At 36.6% G+C, this 18,629-nt stretch overlaps 1 protein-coding gene across 4 annotated transcripts in view; it reads left to right on the top strand.

Moving 5' to 3' along the window:
* The window catches only part of LOC150110596 (rab11 family-interacting protein 4A-like), a 249,791-nt gene that overhangs the window by 120,359 nt on the left and 110,803 nt on the right, over window positions 1-18,629 (top strand). For all 4 annotated transcript variants that reach the window (XM_090395061.1, XM_090395062.1, XM_090395063.1 and 1 more), the window contains 2 exons: window positions 7,579-7,711; window positions 17,542-17,645. In XM_090395061.1, the coding sequence (XP_090251187.1) occupies window positions 7,579-7,711; window positions 17,542-17,645 (237 nt within the window). The remainder of the gene's footprint in view (window positions 1-7,578; window positions 7,712-17,541; window positions 17,646-18,629) is intronic.

The following is an 18,629-nucleotide window of genomic DNA, read 5'->3' as shown; positions in this document are numbered from 1 at the left end:
AGTTTGGTACAGTGTATGACGATCATTTAAAACTACCAATGACTTCAGACAAGTAGATATAGTGGAAATTACAAAGATGAAAAATATCCAATGATGTCACTTTTTAAAAGACTGTAGAACAAAACATGGAAACGAAAAATATTTTTAAGAAATGAAACGCTTCGTTAAACAAAACTAAATATACTTCAGTATATTGTAACTTCGTCTATGAAATATTAATGTAATTCAAGGTTACTCGACAGTCGAACAACTTAAAAATTGGTGTTGCAGCAGACATTAGGAACTCTGCCAGATTTACGTGAATGCGGCATCGCCCTGAACAGTAATGAGAACTCTCATAACGGAACCGTGGGCACACCTTTTTTGATGATCGCACGAGTGATAGCGATCTCGTCTTTATTCGACGTCACATATGTTGAACTTTTAGCATATGCGCATTAGTTTACAGTAAACGGTTGTACAAATTGGAGTAATACTCAGAGGGTATGAGTCGAAATTGTTTCAATGCTTATTTACTCTAGGACACAAATTAGGATTTCCTGAAGGTTGTAGAAAGTATATCCGTTTGTGACGTTAGGAGCTGCGATGCTTTGGTTTGTGTTTAGTTGTCAGTCAGGCAAAAACATTTCATTTTTGCTCTGCATGCAATTACTCTTTAGACCGGCTTGAATTGTGTATTCATGCGGTACTTTATTGGCCAGGAGATAATTTTTTGCATGCGTTGTAATCGTTTCATTTGGTGGACAATAATGAAATCTGATTAAATGTCCTGTTGACTAATGATGTCTGGGCGGCATTTTATCTGCTGTGTCGAAGTGTGTGAGAATAGAGTAGTCGCACACAAGATATTCTGAATGTATTCGTATTGTTACCTGTTTCAATACGTAGTATAAGAATAGAAAATCGTTTCATTCCCCTCCTGCTTTCTGGAGTGTAACTCTGGTCCTTATCATTTCGGAAAAGCATAAAGGATGTCCTTGCAAGATTTTCCACACGCAAACGATAACATTCCAACAAGCAGTAGTTAAAGGCGACTCGAGCTAAAAGCAGCTAGAATTGGACTATTTAATGGACTTCTAATCATTCGTCTGGTAAAAAAACAAGGGACAGAGTGAGAAGTTAGATCTAATCACCTGATTTTTCACTTACTATTCTCTTCATACTTACTGGTTTTAATAATAATAATCACATTAATAATCACAGCTGACCCTCACTATAACAAACGTGTAGGATTCATAAGAATTATCTTGCTTGCAGGAAGTAGTTTGTCTTAGAATTTCATAGGGCGCCATTTGGGACTACAGTGAGTGAATTTGTGATAGTGGTGTTTTGTTGCGAGTCGACTGGATATATCCTAATTCATTATTGTAGTAGATATTAAATGAATACCCTAGATGGTAGTTACTAGATAAATTGATAATCGATTTGCTGTTATTAGCCTTCAAGAGAGTAGTGGTATAGCAAGATTGGATTCCCCTTCTTATTACTTCATGTATGACTATAACTGATTTTTTGAAGGCGACCCGACTAATTTGCATGAGACGGCCTTCGTTGGAGGCACAGCAGGTTCTGTTCTATACATGGGTCTATCTGGCACCCCTAGCATAATGATAACTTAGTTAACATTGGAACAAGATTTCTAAATCAGTGGAATTTCTCTCTCTCTCAGAGGCTATACTTGAATTTACATCGCACCATTCTAAAGTTTTTTTGTTTTTGCTTCCTTAATGCATCAATTAATCTTGTAATTATGATATCGCTACCCTAATTAATTACTAGTATATAGATAAATAAATTCTTTTGATTGGAAAGAAAAGTCTCCAAGTAGGTATGGTGGGCGTTCTGTCACTACTCTTAAAGGATATTGTATCAGTGTACTGTGTCTTACAGTACATGCTGTAAGTCACTGTTACATTTTAATGTCAGTAGCGCAAGCTGTTTTTATACACTATTAGTCATGCAGCGGAAGAATGAAATAGAAATAAAATTAATGTAAATATCTGCATTGGCGTTGTTCTGCATTCGCGGCACTTCCGACCTTCCATTAAAACTATAATACGTGCGCATAACGGTAATAAGGAAGTTCTCAACTGACTAATGCCGAGCTAAGTAAACAATGGCTTCTACTGAAGACGGGGATCAACAGCCAATGCAAACACTTGTGTGTGAGAGAGAGATCCACTGGAAAATGGGAACATCCGGAATGAGAGAAATTACGGTCAAAGGGCAAATATTTATTGCAAAATGCTAGACCGGAGTGGCGCTAAGCCACCATCAAGGAAATGGAAGCACAGTGGTCCATGTTAGCCTAATAAACATAACAATAATCCAGTGTTTATCAACTCACTTTATGCTTTTCATGTGTCAAAATGTGTGCCTCGTAAATGCATGTCAGATCAGACAACCTGGTAATGACCACATTGGAGAATACTTCTTCGCAAATCAGGAAAACCATTTAGCGCTAGTGAACTTCATACGACATCTTTTGTGTTACTAGACTGAATCTGATTCTTCGTGGAAAACAGAAAAGCCAGCCAGAAGCACACGCTTTACTGTCATAACACATCATAGCCTTTATTGCATCGGCCGTAAATCCAAAACACTGATTCTTTGCTTAGGATAGAAAAAAGATTACCAATACTGAGTTAGTAATAGTCTAATAAGATGGGGGGGGGGGGGCGGACCAGAATTTTGGAAAGAATGTTACAAAATATTGTGTAAAGTTAGTTGGTTTTTATATCCAAGAAAATTACTGGTCCTTATTAATGGCTCTCAGGTGAATCACAGTTGCAGGTTTCCTTGCCAAGCACATTATTCTATTTCAGGATTCCTAGATTTTTCCTCCTCGTCTGAGTTTTTCGTAATAGGCCCTGAAGGACTTTAAGTCTTTTTTTTTTTTTTAATGACTTCTATAATTTTCTGTACCACTATATTTCTATAAGTGTTTACTGCGTATCTTCCCCTCCCTCCATGTTTCAATTATGAAGTCAAATAGGGACGAGGAAATCGCCATGTTAAAGTAAAACTGAGGCTAAAGATTTTCTCGTCTCTCTTTGACATAAAAAACGTGGTGATATATAAACAGCAGTACATCTTTAAGTAATTAATGCCTCAAATTGATAGTCTATAATTTATTCATGATTTTAAAAATGAAGTATATATTTCCTCATTTCTTATGTTCACGATCTTTAATCTGGCTACGTTACATTGCTAGCTGGTGAAATTCCAAATATATATTTTCCTCACCAAAAACTAATTTTCACCCCCGTTGAGAAACACTGTTCTAAATCCAGGTCCTCATTGGAGGCATGTTCCCGATCACTGAATCAATCCTGCAATCATCTTTCTTGGAGGTTTATTTTATCTGCCGATATTCATGGCTAAATATTTGTGGGATGGGGAGAAACTTACTTTCATTGCAAAAAGATGTTATTTTGAAGAAATATTCCTCCAGTCAGCGACAAGAATCGAACTTTTCTCTTCCAAAGCTCTACAGAGGCGATGTTACACAAATACTTATGATGAAAAAATTGACTTGTTTTCATGAGTGTTTCTCCTTGTGATTTGTTTTCACAAGATGATTTTGCAACCCAGGTGTATTTCCTTAAAGGAATAGATTGAACTGGAGAGGCTTCCTTGTACTTCACGAAAGGACTGGTTTTCCTTTTCAAATGAATTTTTTTCTTTGGTTATAGATTTCGCTAAATCTAAAACTTAACAAAGCCACTCTCTGCACTTGGTAAAAAATATTAGAAAAATTAGCGATTTTTTGAAATAGAACCAGTTATCGGAATAATTGTACGACCGCAATGAATAATATTTGTGCGTTTGGAAAATGTTAATACATTTATGTTTTTCGAAATAAAAATTCTCAATTGAATTAGTTGATAACAATGGAAAAATCTCAATCTTCCTCCTCCTCTCTATATCTGAAGGAACCCCCTCCATCACGAGTGATTCGTATTCTTCCTACGTCTCTTCACTAAGGAATCGGAAGAATTTCTTGCTATTCAACAAGATGCCTTTGCCTATTTGGTTTATTCTTAAATTGATTTCTTTTTTTATCTGTTCACTCTATCAAAAATGTCTTTGTTTAGTATCCAAAGCGATCTGTACGAAATATTCTATTCGCAGAGCAGTTTTTTTTTTAAGTGACGCCATTTTCTGCACGTTAAGGAGGAGACGAAGTTCAAATTGACCACGAGAAAAATCGTTTATGTGAAACTACTCCTTTCACGTTTGGAATGCATTAACAAAAATGTGCTGCTACAGTTGCGATAGAAGAAAAGCGTTTCACTGTTACTGCATGATATCTATCCTCTATTAGACCAACAGAACAAAGAGGTGAAGTAGGTCACTTTACTCGACTACGTGAAGCTGTTAATGCACTCCACCTCCTGGTAGAATCAAATCGTGAGTCACATGTACAGCGGAGTGGAGCCATGCTTCTTTACGAAGACATTAATGAAGCGATGGCTTGTTACAATTCTTGACTTTTTGAACAGAAGATCCTCTTATGTTACACGTGTTTTGAATTCACTTTGTTCTCGGGTGTGACTCCGTTTCATTAGTATTTTAATAAAATTTCGGCATCTTTTACATAAATTTCTCGCACCATCTCAATCTGGATTTCAGTCAAATCACTTTTAGTAGCAGATTGTTAGGCAAAACGTTTCGAATACAAAATACTTCATTACGGAAATACTATTTCGAAACGCACCTTTCTTGTGATTGTCGAGATCATTCCCATATTTGACAATTTGTCAGTTTTTTTGTGATATAAGATTTTATTTCCTTGACTGGTTTTCTGATTTTAAGGATCTTTTCATGTGACTAGATGGGCGTTGTCTACAGCAGACTGTCTGTTCTGGTCAAGTTATCGAGGAATTAGCAGCACAATGATTGTTTCATTGATGTCATTAGCACCATTTCCTTAATATAGGGCGTATCAAACAAGAACGGTACTTTCTGACACAGTTTTTCACGTAGAAAAAGGAAGCTCAACATCATACTAATACCAAGTTATTGTATTGACGTTTACTTCAACCGAAACGTTGAAATGCGAAATAGAATTACTTAAACTTGAGATAAAAATCTTTATTATTAGTGCACAAATAAAAGGCCGAAAGTCATTTTCTACTGACCGCAGAGTGGGATTTATTTAATTTGTATTTATTTTAAATACAGAAAGTCACATCAAATGCCACTAATGACTTATTTTAGCACTTCGTAAGATAACTTTTTAGCCAGGAAAATTTTCTTTTTTTACATTCCCTAAATTTCTCACTCAGAATTGAGATCAAAAATTCAAATATTTTTAGTGATCAACTTTCTTAACATCAACTTCTTTTTATTCTATGTATTAAAAATTTTAAAGCGTGGTAAACATACTCCCAAGAAGAAATGAGAAAAATGAATACAAAAAAAAAAAAAAACGGTTTGGCACTATTACTCTTTTCCAACTCGAATCTCTTTCTAGTTGATGTGGTAAGTTCCGGTGGCACGGGAACGACGTCTCCAGGATTGAATCCAGTTTTAGGACTCAAGGAGTGTTTGAGGACCCTTCGACTGAAAATGAGGTAACCAGTTTCATACTGGGAGAGCAGGATTTTTTTTTCCCTCTTCTGAAAACTGGAGTTTTAGTCCTGCAAACCTTCCTGAGAACAATAGACAACTGGCTTCATAGCGTTAGTTGCGTCGGTCGTAATTCAATTAAACCAAATGCTAAATAATGTTAAGTTTTCTTCCTTCATTTCTCTTGTACTTCAAATGTTTATTTTCTGTCAATTAAATATTACTAAATCATAATTGAAGCATGCAGACATTTCATCACATTAATTTTAAAATGTGCAGTTAGTCACGAATTGCATTTGTGGATTACTGTATTTTATATTTAATTGTCCCCCCCCCACCTCCTTTCATCCTTCCAAAATATATATCTTCTGTATTCAAATACCTGAAAGTCCTGCGATTTCTACACTGTAGAAAATAACCCACATATTAAGTTTGTTCAAGCAGTTGATTTTGGTTCTAACCCAATTCCCTGATAATCAACATCCCAGGATTCATATATCCTTAATTCAGCAAAGTAGCTGTGCTTAAGATCTACACTTGTTTTTACTACGACGATTTAATATTAGCATTATGCCTGTTGTAATATTTTCAAGTGAAATCGGCAGACTTTTGATTATACTGAATACGTTTATTGCTGTCAGAATATGCTGGATGCAAACAAAGACAGCAGAAAAGTACTTGTTATTTACCAACTTGCGGATACATGATAATTGGACTATACTACTTTGCTACGCAAAACAGTGACTTGACTTTCAATATGCTTTATCAACCGACAACATTAACGTTTTAAAGTTTTTTTTTTTCCCCCTCTCTCTCTCTCTCCTGTTAACGCATAGCCAGTATATGTCCACCTATTGATAACCCCATAAAGATTTTAGATTGAATTTCTATTCTCTGCTCTAAGAGTTTTATTGAAATATATTTCGAACGACAAAATAAATTTAAAAAAATAAATAAAGCTGACAAACTGAGGCTAGTACTATGGACTAAGTAACTGTTGCTTGACCGGTCTAGTTGGCCCAGTGGTTATCGTATCCGCTCTTCAGCCTGCGGGTTCGAATTCCGCCAAGGGCATGGATGTTTCGGATTGTCTTTCATCTTCACACATTCATTTCCACAATTATATAAACACTCTCCCAAGATGGAGTGGGTCACCATGAGAGAAGTAGACCCACCCCTCCCACAATGGACGAGGCCTTTACCCAGTGGGGAAGATTATAGGCTGAAGGGGAAAAAAAAAAAAAAAACTGTTGCTTTGATTATGATGTTACTGTGCAAACAAATGCTACGCCAAACGCACCTGTTTTATCAAATATTATTTCCATACCGTTTAGTTTTCTGACTATTTTCTTTTCGGTTGCCTTTTCAATATGCTTATGACTAATGTTCTGGATATCAGCCATTAAAATATTGAGAAGCATATTATACGTACATATTATTTATACTCTGGGTAATTTCGTCATTTAAATCAAAACTGCAACTTTGAAATACCAAAAAAAGTATTTTCTTGCCTTTTTGTAATTATTACTAGTGATAAGAGTTGTCTTGTGTCTGTTAACTCGGACAGCTTATTGCATGTGCTTCATTGACTACATAATACAAAATGATTTTTTCTTTGTTTCATTTATGAGATTCATAACATTTTATGTATTTCCGTACGCTTTAATTCAAAATATTTTTAACATTTGCAAATCGTATGTTAAGATATTCTTCTTAAAAAGAATATGCATTTGATATAAAATATCAAACACACACGAACTCTTCCAAAACCTACAAATACTTTCGTATCGCGTGCCTGGAAAGTATATTCCAAAACCCATATTCTATATTGGGAGAAAATTGTTTTCCATTCTTGTTTCAAACTTGTTTTCAAACGTTGTGATTATGTAAATACAGATTAAAATATTCAAGTCGATAGGAGAGAGACTACTACAGAAATCTAATGTTGTTAGATATTTGTATGCAGATACTCATTTTTTTTTTTTTTTGGTTTTGTTTTTTCAGCCAACTTCTCCGAGAATACTCAACATCCAGTCGCAATTCAAATAGTAGGAGAAGCTCGCTGAGTTGCGATTCGGATGACATGTGTACAGAACAGATCTCTCTTGAAGATGATGTTAATGATCTCAACCACAAGGTCAGCGTTTTTTTTTTTTTTAATTTATATATATATATGACTGCATAGTGCAAGTTCCTTAATATGTTAGGTATGTTTTAGGCTCCCTAAGGTAATGAGTGGGGGAAAAATGGAAAAAAATCTAAGAGTATTTTTGTTTTCGTATTTAAATACCTTTTTTTTAAACGGTGCAATTAGAAAGAATGGAATGCAACCAGACACCAGTAACAAATAATTTTAAGGCACAAATAAATGAAAAGATTTTAGAATACTGAAAGAGAATGAATTAAGACCAAGAGGAATAAATTAGGCATGGCTAAATTCACAAAAGTGAGAATATTTTAAATAGCTTTTGAATTTAAAGATTCTTGACACCATGCATGTTTAAGGTGTTTCTTAATTTAAATATGCTAACCAGTGTTAATAACAGTAACGTAGTAGATGATTATCATTGTCTGCTGTGACGCGTCCACCATTTTTCTTGTTGGACACATGAAGTGGGATTAAATTATGTATTAGTATCTAAAGTATAACTTCTGCTGGTCTAACAAAACCAATGGCTCATCCATGGTATTTGATCTTTTCGTGGAGAGAGAGAAGTGTGTGTGTGTGTGTGTCATCGAATTCATCCAGCAGTGCCAACGTTGACGCCGACTAATCCTGATCACTAGATAAACAGAATATTGTGTTGCGAAACTCAACAGGGGTAACGAGACGAAATCAATTGAACCGGTGTAAATTGCTTTCAACTTTGAACCCACGTTTACTGTATGCTTCTAGAATTAAAAATACCTTTTCACGCATCGAGAAACTGTTAACGCACCCATTCATTCATTTCCTGACATTACATTTTAACCCCCCCCCCCCCCCGAGGACACAATTTTCATCTCGTATTACAGGTTCCTTTTCCGGTCTACGGCCATTATTTCCGAATTTGGCCTTTTACAATCGGAAGTGACCCTCTTCCGTCCCTCGAATTTTATTAAGCAGTATAGTACTGGATTGTGAAGGCGGATAAATGTAGTTAAAAGTGTAAACAAAATCGGAAATATTTCGAGTTATATGTAAATGAAATACATCTATATAATATGCACTCTTCAAAAGACCTTTCTTGAAGCCAATGTTATGTAACCATATCTCCTCAATTGAAGGATAAAAATTAATTATATTAAGTAACAAAAGGTTTTGCTTTAAACCTAAGTTTTTGGAAAAAGAGGACATAATAATAGGTAACTAAATTTACACGATCTTTGATTCCATGGAAGCGCCACATAAAGAACTCCTCGCCCTTCTGTGACTCCTCTCGCTACACCACGCAACTTGCTATTTACACCACCGCTCACTAATATCATTTTTTATGTTGTGTATGTTCTCTGGCGATTTTTCTGTATATGTGGGATGAAAAACCCGAGTTTCCTTGAGGGAAAATAATTTTACTGCCAATAATTTAACGCACCTTCAATTGAGTGAGGCCCATAGAAAGATTCCTCTCGTTGGATTCCTCACTAAAATCTAACTAGTCTTTCTTGAAGGGCTTATTGTCCAGTCGTTCTTCCAGCAGCATTACGGAGGCACTTGAGTATTATACTGCTTAAACATATGATCTCCAAACAATCCCCCAATATTCGCATTTTATTGCTGTTTTTTTTTTTTTTTTTTTTTTTAATTGAGGTTAGCGGAGCTTTCATAACGGGACTTCCATCGCAGCCTAAATATTTGAAAACGTTCAACCTTCTATAAATAGAAAGTGGATCTCGGTACTGATCATATTTCCGCTAGTAAAAATTACTCAAAGTGACAGCGGTTATGTTCACATGATTTCTTCAAATTTATACTGTCAATCATATTTTATCATTAATAAGGGGGGGGGGAGACTATTTTCATCTCGTATTCCCACTTGTTATAGTCTTAACTCTAAATGGATACACATGGTGTGCCGGTCTCAAGAAATACCCTATATTCTGTAGGCATTTAATTCATCACTGAAGCTCTGTCGTTCAAATAAAATAATTTGATACATTGGATTTAGAATGGGGAGGGAAAGCTCTAGAATTGAATAATAAGGACCTACTTCCTATCCTTCTGATTAAAGGTGACGCACGTTTTCGAGACTTTAAATGGGTATGGAACATTCGTGCGATTGGCTTACTCAAGCCATGTAGGGACCTTTCTTTGACGGAGTCAAAAAAAATAACTTGCAATTAAAATTACTTTCTATATACATAATAATATTTAACTTCCGTTTCCATGTTTTTTGTATATTTGATACGTGCTTTTGAAATTTTGTACATCTATTTCTAGAGATGTACTCGACTGGTTATAGTTCGAAAACTAGAATAATGTAGATTAAAGTAAAATAAATATAAAGCTCGGTTAAATACCATTCAATTCTCCCGCATACCAATATTTTAGAAATGACTTATCTTCGAAGCTTTTTTATTTTATATTTATAATAGAGGGCAGTACTGCAGTAACAGTTCGCATGCACTATTGTTGACTTTTTTTTTTTCGGTTATTTTCTAAGGTGAATGGTTCTATTAAAGGCACTAATGGAATGGGTGTTGATCACGAATAAATCCTTTAGATTCAAGGCGATCATGACAGTACATATCTGTATTTATGTGATTTTGATACACTGCATGTCTATTCACACCTTTAAATCAGTGTTTCCCAACCTGGGCCATACGTCCCACAGTGGTGGTGGTGGTGGGGGGGGGGCAACTATAAAATGATGTTGCATTCATCACCGATCTACTCAAAAAAAAAACCGCCATTGTCGGCGATAAATTGTCGATGTTGCAACCCTGGCTTTCCGAGAAAAAGAAGCTGACATCACTAGTACAGCAGTCAACATAAATACAGATCAAGAAGAACCTCTCAGTAAAGCAAAATGATGAGTCTACTAGAACTTTATTCAACATAAAAGTAACAATGACATGACTTTCTGACGAGACAGAAACGAAATACCGAAATTCAACTAGTTTTGCAAAAAAAAAAATTACTGTTGCCCTTCCCGTTGTCATATTTAGTTGAATGTGGCTTTAGTGCTGTAAATGACTTGCTACTGAAAAAAATAAATCATCTGGATATCACAAAACATGGAGATTTGAGATTAAAAATGACTAAATTAGTACCTCAAATAAAAACTCTTTGCAGCAGACATCAATCTCAAGGATCGCATGAACTTGGATTTTATTTTCCCGAGTTCAGTTCGATTTATGTTTTATAATATAATATACAAAGTGTAATATAAAATTTATATTCATTGAAGAAAGTCAAATTAAAAACAGTTTTACCTATGTTCCTTTTTTATTTAAAGTACATGTTTATATTATACTTTTTCAGAACTTGGCTGACTATTATGCTAGAGGGGGGCATCAAAATCTTTGAGGCGTTGAGGTGGGGCATGATCTTTGGAAACACTGCTTTAAATCTCGCATACTACTGATTAGATGATTACGATAGATGGAGATAACATAGATAAACTCTAGGCGTTTGAACCACAAATAAAAATAGCCGTATCCTCTTCAGCTACACAGGATTAAACAACGCTGTCGTAACAGGACCCACTGAACCAACCCACCACAGCCCAACTGGCACAGCCGACATCCTAGACATCGTCATTCTACACAACATCAAATACCAGCACAGCATTCAAGCACTGAACGAATTATCATCAGACCACAACTTCACTTAGGGAACAAAGATCAGTCAGCTCCCCCCCCCCCCAAAAAAAAAAACCTCCATCATCTGGGAGAAACTTAAGAAAGTGCTACCAGAACACATTGGTCCGGTTCCCCATATAAAAGCCTAGGAAGAAATAGACACGGCAATAAAGAACCTCACCAATCAAATCAATAAAGCCATAACAGCAGCCACAGTATCCACGATTACCCACAAACAAAATCGTCTCCCGGAAGAAATTATGGACTTAATAAGGAAAAAAAAACAGACAAAGAAAAAGATATCACAACACTCGTGCTCCCCAGGACAAAACAGCCCTCAACAGATTAAACAAATCTGTCCGAGAAGATCTCCAGAACCACAGGAACTAACAATGGGACAACAAGCTCACCTCCATCTCCACAGCAGATCATTCTATATGGAAATTCCTAAACAACCTCAGGAACAAGCACAAATCCCCCCCCCCCTCTGCAAGCAGAGCAACACCTTGCATACACAGATGCTGACAAAGCCGAAGCCATAGCAAGAAACCTTAGAGAAACAATGCAGTCCTGCATATGAGAACCTAAACATCAGCCACGTATACAAGATCCATCGTAAAGTCAGGTTCACAGTAAATCGTCCCGATGTCAATCCAAGTCCTATAATGCCTACCAAAATAATCGGCATCATCAACCATCTCAAGATCAAAAAAGCCCCAGGTCCTGACGGTATCACTAACCAAGTCATCAAGGCACTACCACGCAAAGCCATAGCACATCTGGCAAACATTATAAACTCCATCCTCAAATGGCAGCACTTCCCCCAGTCATGGAAAATAGCTGACATCATCCCAATTCACAAACCAGGCAAAGACACACACCTACCTGAAAATTACCGTCCCATCAGCCTGCTATCCAATTTAGGGAAAATAGCTGAGAAAATCATCCTCATCAGACTCCAAGATCATGTCAACCAACTAAATATCATTCCAGAAGAACAATTTGGCTTCCGTCAAAATCACAGCACCACCCATCAAATCCATAGACTGGTAGAATACATCACCACCGGATTTAATTGGAATCAACACACTGGAGCTGTCTTCCTAGACATCTCAAAGGCTTTCGATAAGATCTGGCACCAAGGCCTCCTCTACAAACTTATCATCGCTAACCTTCCACTAAACATGATACACCTGATCAAATCATACTTCTCAAACAGGAGGATGCAAGTCAAAATCAATGAAACAGTCTCAACCCAACGGAAAATCCTCGCTGGAGTTCCTCAAGGATCACTGCTAGCCCCGATCCTGTTCAACATCTATATGGCAGACATCCCTCAAAATCCTCTCACATCCACCATCGCCCTTTATGCAGATGACACGGCTATTCTAGCCAGATCTTGCCAACCACATCTCGTTACCAAAAAACTACAAGACACTATCCTGAATCTAGAAAAATGGTTTAAAGACTGGCGACTACAATTAAACCTCCAGAAAAGCACAACGATACTCTTCACAAGAAGACGAGCATCCCCAAAAGGAGACATCACCATGTTCAACTCTAAAATTCCCTGGAAAACTGAAGCAAAATACCTCGGAATATTTCTCGATAAGTGATTACGCTTCAACAGCCACATCAAGAGCACATGCACCAAAGCTTCAAAAGTTATCGCCCAGCTATACCCCCTTCATCAACAGACACAGCAAACTAAGCTCAAGAAATAAAATACTACTGTACAAGACAGTGATCCGTCCCACAGTCATATACGCCTCCCCAGCCTGGAGCCATACCTCCAAGACAAACATCCTCAAGATACAAAGACTACAGAACAAATGCCTGCGCATGATTCTGGACGCCCTGTGGTTCATCAGGAACGCCCAGATCCACCGGGACATAAACATCCCCTACATCTCTCCACTACTACGCTCCCTAGCAGAGAAATTCTTTATGAAGACATCTACGCATCCAAACCAACTAATACAGCAAGCCGGAAACTATGACAGTAATGACCACTGGAAACATAAAAGACCGAAAGCCATCCTAACACCCAACGACGAATAGCCACTTCTGCCCACTCAGGGCGAGCTAAAATAGCTCACAAATCTCTCCCATCACTGCTCCCCAAACAGACAACAGGGAATATGAAAAGCGTCAAGCTTCACCCTCTGCGCCATTTATGTCCTGCGAGGCGTTTGACAAGATTTTCATTGCCACGTTCGTTTCAGTAGTGCACTAAACTCAAATTCGGAGTGTTAAGCTCCAGTAGCTACAGCCATGGATGGTGATAAATGCAAGGTGTAGCATAAATGATTTTATCATGGGCGTTGAAAGATGAAACATGAAATAAACATGATACTGAACCAACTAAACTGTTCTCGTAATAGCTAATTTATCATATTTTCAGTAGTTTACGCGACGTAATCTTTCATACTTAGACTGACTGAAATATTACCTTGGAATTGGAAGGAAGGAAGAGGGCGATCGCTAAGAAATTTTGAAATATTTAGTGCTTAAATATTTAATTGTAACGCATTAAATTTTTTGAAATTTTCTGCACAATAAACAGACTTTGGCATCTGGTTTATTAAATATAATTTAAATAAAGGAAACTTAAATCTTTGTCAGTCATTCTTCCTAACACAAAACTAAAATTCTCCTTCATTAATAAATACTCCCGACAATACGTTATACGTACATGCACACAACCATTATTAACTTAAAACGAAAACTTCTTCGGTCAAAATTACGTGTAGTTCGAATTGCGATTAAAAAAAAAAAAAAAAAAGATAGTACTAAGTATCATTTTGTTCATTTAGAGCGGCTGTGTGAACAGCCGAGTTTTTGAATTCTTGATTTAATTTCAACTTTATTTATAAAAGAAATACATGCGAGTACTCGAGGAGACACGTGTATTAAAAGCAATGGATTATCAGTCGTTCCCATATAAAGATGTTTATGCTGCATCCAGTCATATAAAAAGTGCAATAAAGTTTAGAAAAAATGTATCGGGTTTGGTCTGAATTTCCAAGTGTTTAAGAATATCGAAATGCGCATACATACTGAATACACAAACATCTTATGCTTATCTGAAACTTTATTTTCGTATAGTGTACTGTCGTCTGCTGCGCAAATCGTTAATAAACATGCTATTTGTAAAGGAGACGTTTATAATAAAAAGTTGATACCTAACTTAAACTGTTTTGATATTTGGACGCTATTTCGAAAATTTTAAAATGAATATTAAGCAACTTTAATATTCTTACAATATAACATTCTGTATATTTCGACAACTAGTTGGAAATTAAGAAACCAAAATAAATGAAACTTTTAATTACTGTAAAACTGAGATTTATATTATCTCATATACTTTAAACCGATTTGAATACAGTATGGATTTGATTTCAGGAAATTTGCCGACTTCGCAACTTTTGATTCTCCCACATTGCATGCTAATTAATACAAATTAGTTCTCAATTTGTACTTAAATGAGCTATAGCCGAATAGGCACTTTATTTTCTTAAGATATACGTTACAGATACAGGAGATCGTATGCAACTAGATAGTTTTTACATTAATCACAACATTTCTTTCCTAATGAAAACTCTCGTGAAAAGTCAAAACAGCATCCATTGCAGAGTATATAGCCCAGATTCAGAACTATTCTGAAATTGGGTAACTAATTCCAATGAGGTAAGCATCCTTTAATTCATAATTGTGCACATAGTTGAAAACTATCAAAATTCAGTGTGGGGATATTGAAGTGTTTTCCCTCGAATGTGGAATTGTCGCAGGGTTGTCAAGTCTTTAATCTTTTAAAATATTTATGAACTCTGGGTTTAAAACATTTAACGCCAGATCTGGTAAATATGGATATTGTTTCCCATCTTCTGTTGAAGAAACGCACCAGATATATCAACTTCTGGGTTATCCATATAATCCCGCTGATCATTTAAAACTGCGCAATTCTTTTTATCATTTCTTGACAACGATAGTTATTCAGAGCAAATGTCTTTCACTTATAATTTTAAAGAAAAATTTAATGCAAAGACTTTGTACTTCATATATCGTATAAATTGTACAAGCTGTGTTTCAGCTTAATTGGCTAAAATGAGTTTGTTTTATTTAAGCATAGCTACCTATGGCTTAACTCGTCAAAATCAGCAGAGCGACATACTCTGCTTTGCTGACGAATCTTGTAATGAGAAAGAAATATAAATTGCGTACCCCTAATTCCGATCACACTCGGTATACTCATCAATAATGTAAAAATAAGTCGGGTATTTTTAAACCATGTTTCCTACTAGCCCATGTACTATTATCGGATGCAGTATCTTGGCTTAGCACTGTACCTTCAAGTTTCTAGGCCCTACATTCATTGATCGGAGACCATATCATATGTTTCAACTACTTCATCTTCCCTAAGTAGGATGGTGCATTTGTGCACTTTCCCACATATCCACACTTTTCTGTCCGACCAATAAAGAATGCAATGTGGTTCATCCCTCCTAATACTGCCAGCTTAGCGAATAGCGTCCTTCCTCTGTCTTTAATCTTTCTAATCAGACTGTGGATTCGAAAATTCATAAACATGCATGTTTAGGAATGTCTTCAGGTAGTAACAAATTTTCGTAGCACGGTATGAAACTACCACCCATTTTATTGGAGGTATAGCATGGCATGGAAAAAAGTTACCATGTTTTGGTCTCTAGAGAAGAGAAACCAAAATTATCTAACCTTACATGCACTGTCATATTTTACAACCTATCGTTGGTGATTTCAAATAAAATATGTAATGGACTCGTTAGTGCTCTACAGAACATTCACGATGTTTTTTACTTCACTATAATCTTGCGTTTTCTCCTAATCCCGATCACACTCGGTATACTCATCAACAGTCTAAAAATAAGTCGGGTATTTTTAAACCATTCTTCTTACCTGATGACCAGCCCATGTACCGTTCATCGGATGCAATATCTTGGCCTCATAATTAATTGCTATAGTTGATGTCTGACTCATGTGCAGATGCCTTTCCATAAAAATACTGCGCATATCTAGTCGGTTTCCTACTACTACTAACTTGATGGATAGAAATCGAGATCCTACTTGGTGGTTTCTACATCAGCCTTCTGAGTACGCTTGGATTCCATATGCTGACCCCCCGAGTGTGTACTTTCTTTGGCTGAAGTAGTCTTCACTTTTGATAATTGTCCACAGGTGATGTTGAGCGAGGCAATATTCTATCAGCGTCGCGAATTGATAGGCAATTTGATATGACATAGGATACGTTTCCCCTACTAGGCATTGACAGTGTGTACAGAAGTAGTCGACTCTAGGGATATCCATTGATTTATGTAGCAATACAGACCATGCGTGACAAAAATAGAATTTCGTTTAATCTAAAACAGGGAATGTTCGGACAGATTTCCTCATAGCCTACACTCAATTTTCTCTCTCTCTCTCTCTCTTTCTCTCGGGTTATATTTAATGTCGTGCCATTATGCTGAATTTTAACAGTATATTTTTGTTTCTTGCAGATCTTTCGCATACCGCTCAAAATATTTAAAGAGAATGCTGTGACAAGATTTTAATCACGAAATCTTTCCCGCAGTGCGATTTAATCAGACTTTATTCTAATATGCGTGGAGTGTGTGCGGGGGGGGATTGTGCAATTATTATACATAATATAAAAATTTAATATTTAATTCGTAATCTGACTTGCAATTTTGAAAACTTGTCTATCAAAGGGGGATGGGAAATCTTAGAATAAAGTCTGCTTTGAAACTGCATTTTTAAACGATTGTTTATCCCATAGGTCTTTCTCAACAACAACAACAAAGAAAGGAAACTCTGTTGGAGACCCCATCCACGAGAGGTTTGTCAACCTACAGTACACATGTACCGTGGATGGGCAGATTTAATGAGCACGTGAAAAGTAAATCCGAAAGATTTCATTTTCTCGATTGCCTACTGACAAATACATATGCCAGCATCGAGTCAACGCATATCTTTGTGTGCTCTTATGCAATCCGATATAACTCTTCATGACTTCGGTTACTTGAGTACTAAACTATCCATTCCTCTTTATTGTTATATCTGATTTGTAAATGTTTTGATTACTTGGATTATTAATTTTATTTACCAAAAAATTGATGTGTAGCATGCGTACTAATTTAATTGACATTCCAGGTGCACCAGTTACAAGAACAGATCAAAGTCCTCACAGAAAGCCAAAGTAGTAACGATGATCGGTATTCGAGAGTCAAACAAGAAAACGCAGTGCTCACGTCTCGGTAAGTTCAATCTTGGGTTGTGTGTGTGTGAGAAAGATGTATGGTGGCCACAATCATAATTCATCAGAAAATAAGCAGTTTTTCAGGCTGACCATAAAGATTGAAATTCCAAAATAATTCAAAGGTTTAAGATTTGCGGGTATTAACCCCTCCGCAATAAGATGAAATTTTGAAGCTCTTGCCTTTTTTCCCTTTCTAATGGATATAAGACACAATCTATTACACCTCTGTTCTCTCCAAAATGATGGAGAAAGTCACCATAGTTAACTCCTCCACTACTTAGAGGTCCACGAATTAATCAGCAACCACCAGTACTATTCAAGAACCACAGCTGACCTTGTAGCTTACATCACCCACTACTAGACACGTACCATGGAAAGTTTCGGAGAAACTTGTGCTGTCGCCCTTGACATTTCCAAAGCTTTCGACCATGTGGGGCATCGAGGCCTACTACACAAATTGTCATCCTTCGGTCTTCTTGTTACCCTCTGTAACTGGGTAGCCAGCTTTATCTCCGGTCGTTCTCTGTGAGTCATTGTAGATGGCTCCCTCTCTTCGAGTTTCACTAACTGGAGTGCCTCGAGGCCCTGTCCTATCACCTACTCTTTCTCCTGTACATAAATAATCTATTCACAATAACCGCGAAATCCCATCCACAGCTTTGCAGACGAAACTACTCTCCATTTATTCTACTCATTTGACAAACTCTTCAGTATTCTGATATTCCAAGCTACAAGATCATCTGCAACTAGTGCTTCAAACATAGATGTACGTACTATCATCCAATGGGGACAAGGACAACCTTGTTATGTTCGATGCCACCAAAACTTTCTTGTCTTTATCGCGCAAAAGAGATCCCAGCTCACCTACCTTATTTACCCTCGGTAATAAGCAAATCACCAGAAAAGATCAGATCGCTTTGTTTGCACTAATTTTGACCTTCATTATTTTCTGGCATAAATACATCACATCAGTAGCCTCCTG

Source organism: Typopeltis vanoorti, chromosome 1, assembly GCF_054136105.1.
Source record: "Typopeltis vanoorti isolate ZY-2024b chromosome 1, IOZ_Tvanoo_1.0, whole genome shotgun sequence".
NCBI lineage: Eukaryota > Metazoa > Arthropoda > Arachnida > Uropygi > Thelyphonidae > Typopeltis > Typopeltis vanoorti.
The sequence above is the reverse complement of the archived record's forward strand: the minus strand, read 5'-3'. Positions and strand labels throughout refer to the sequence as shown.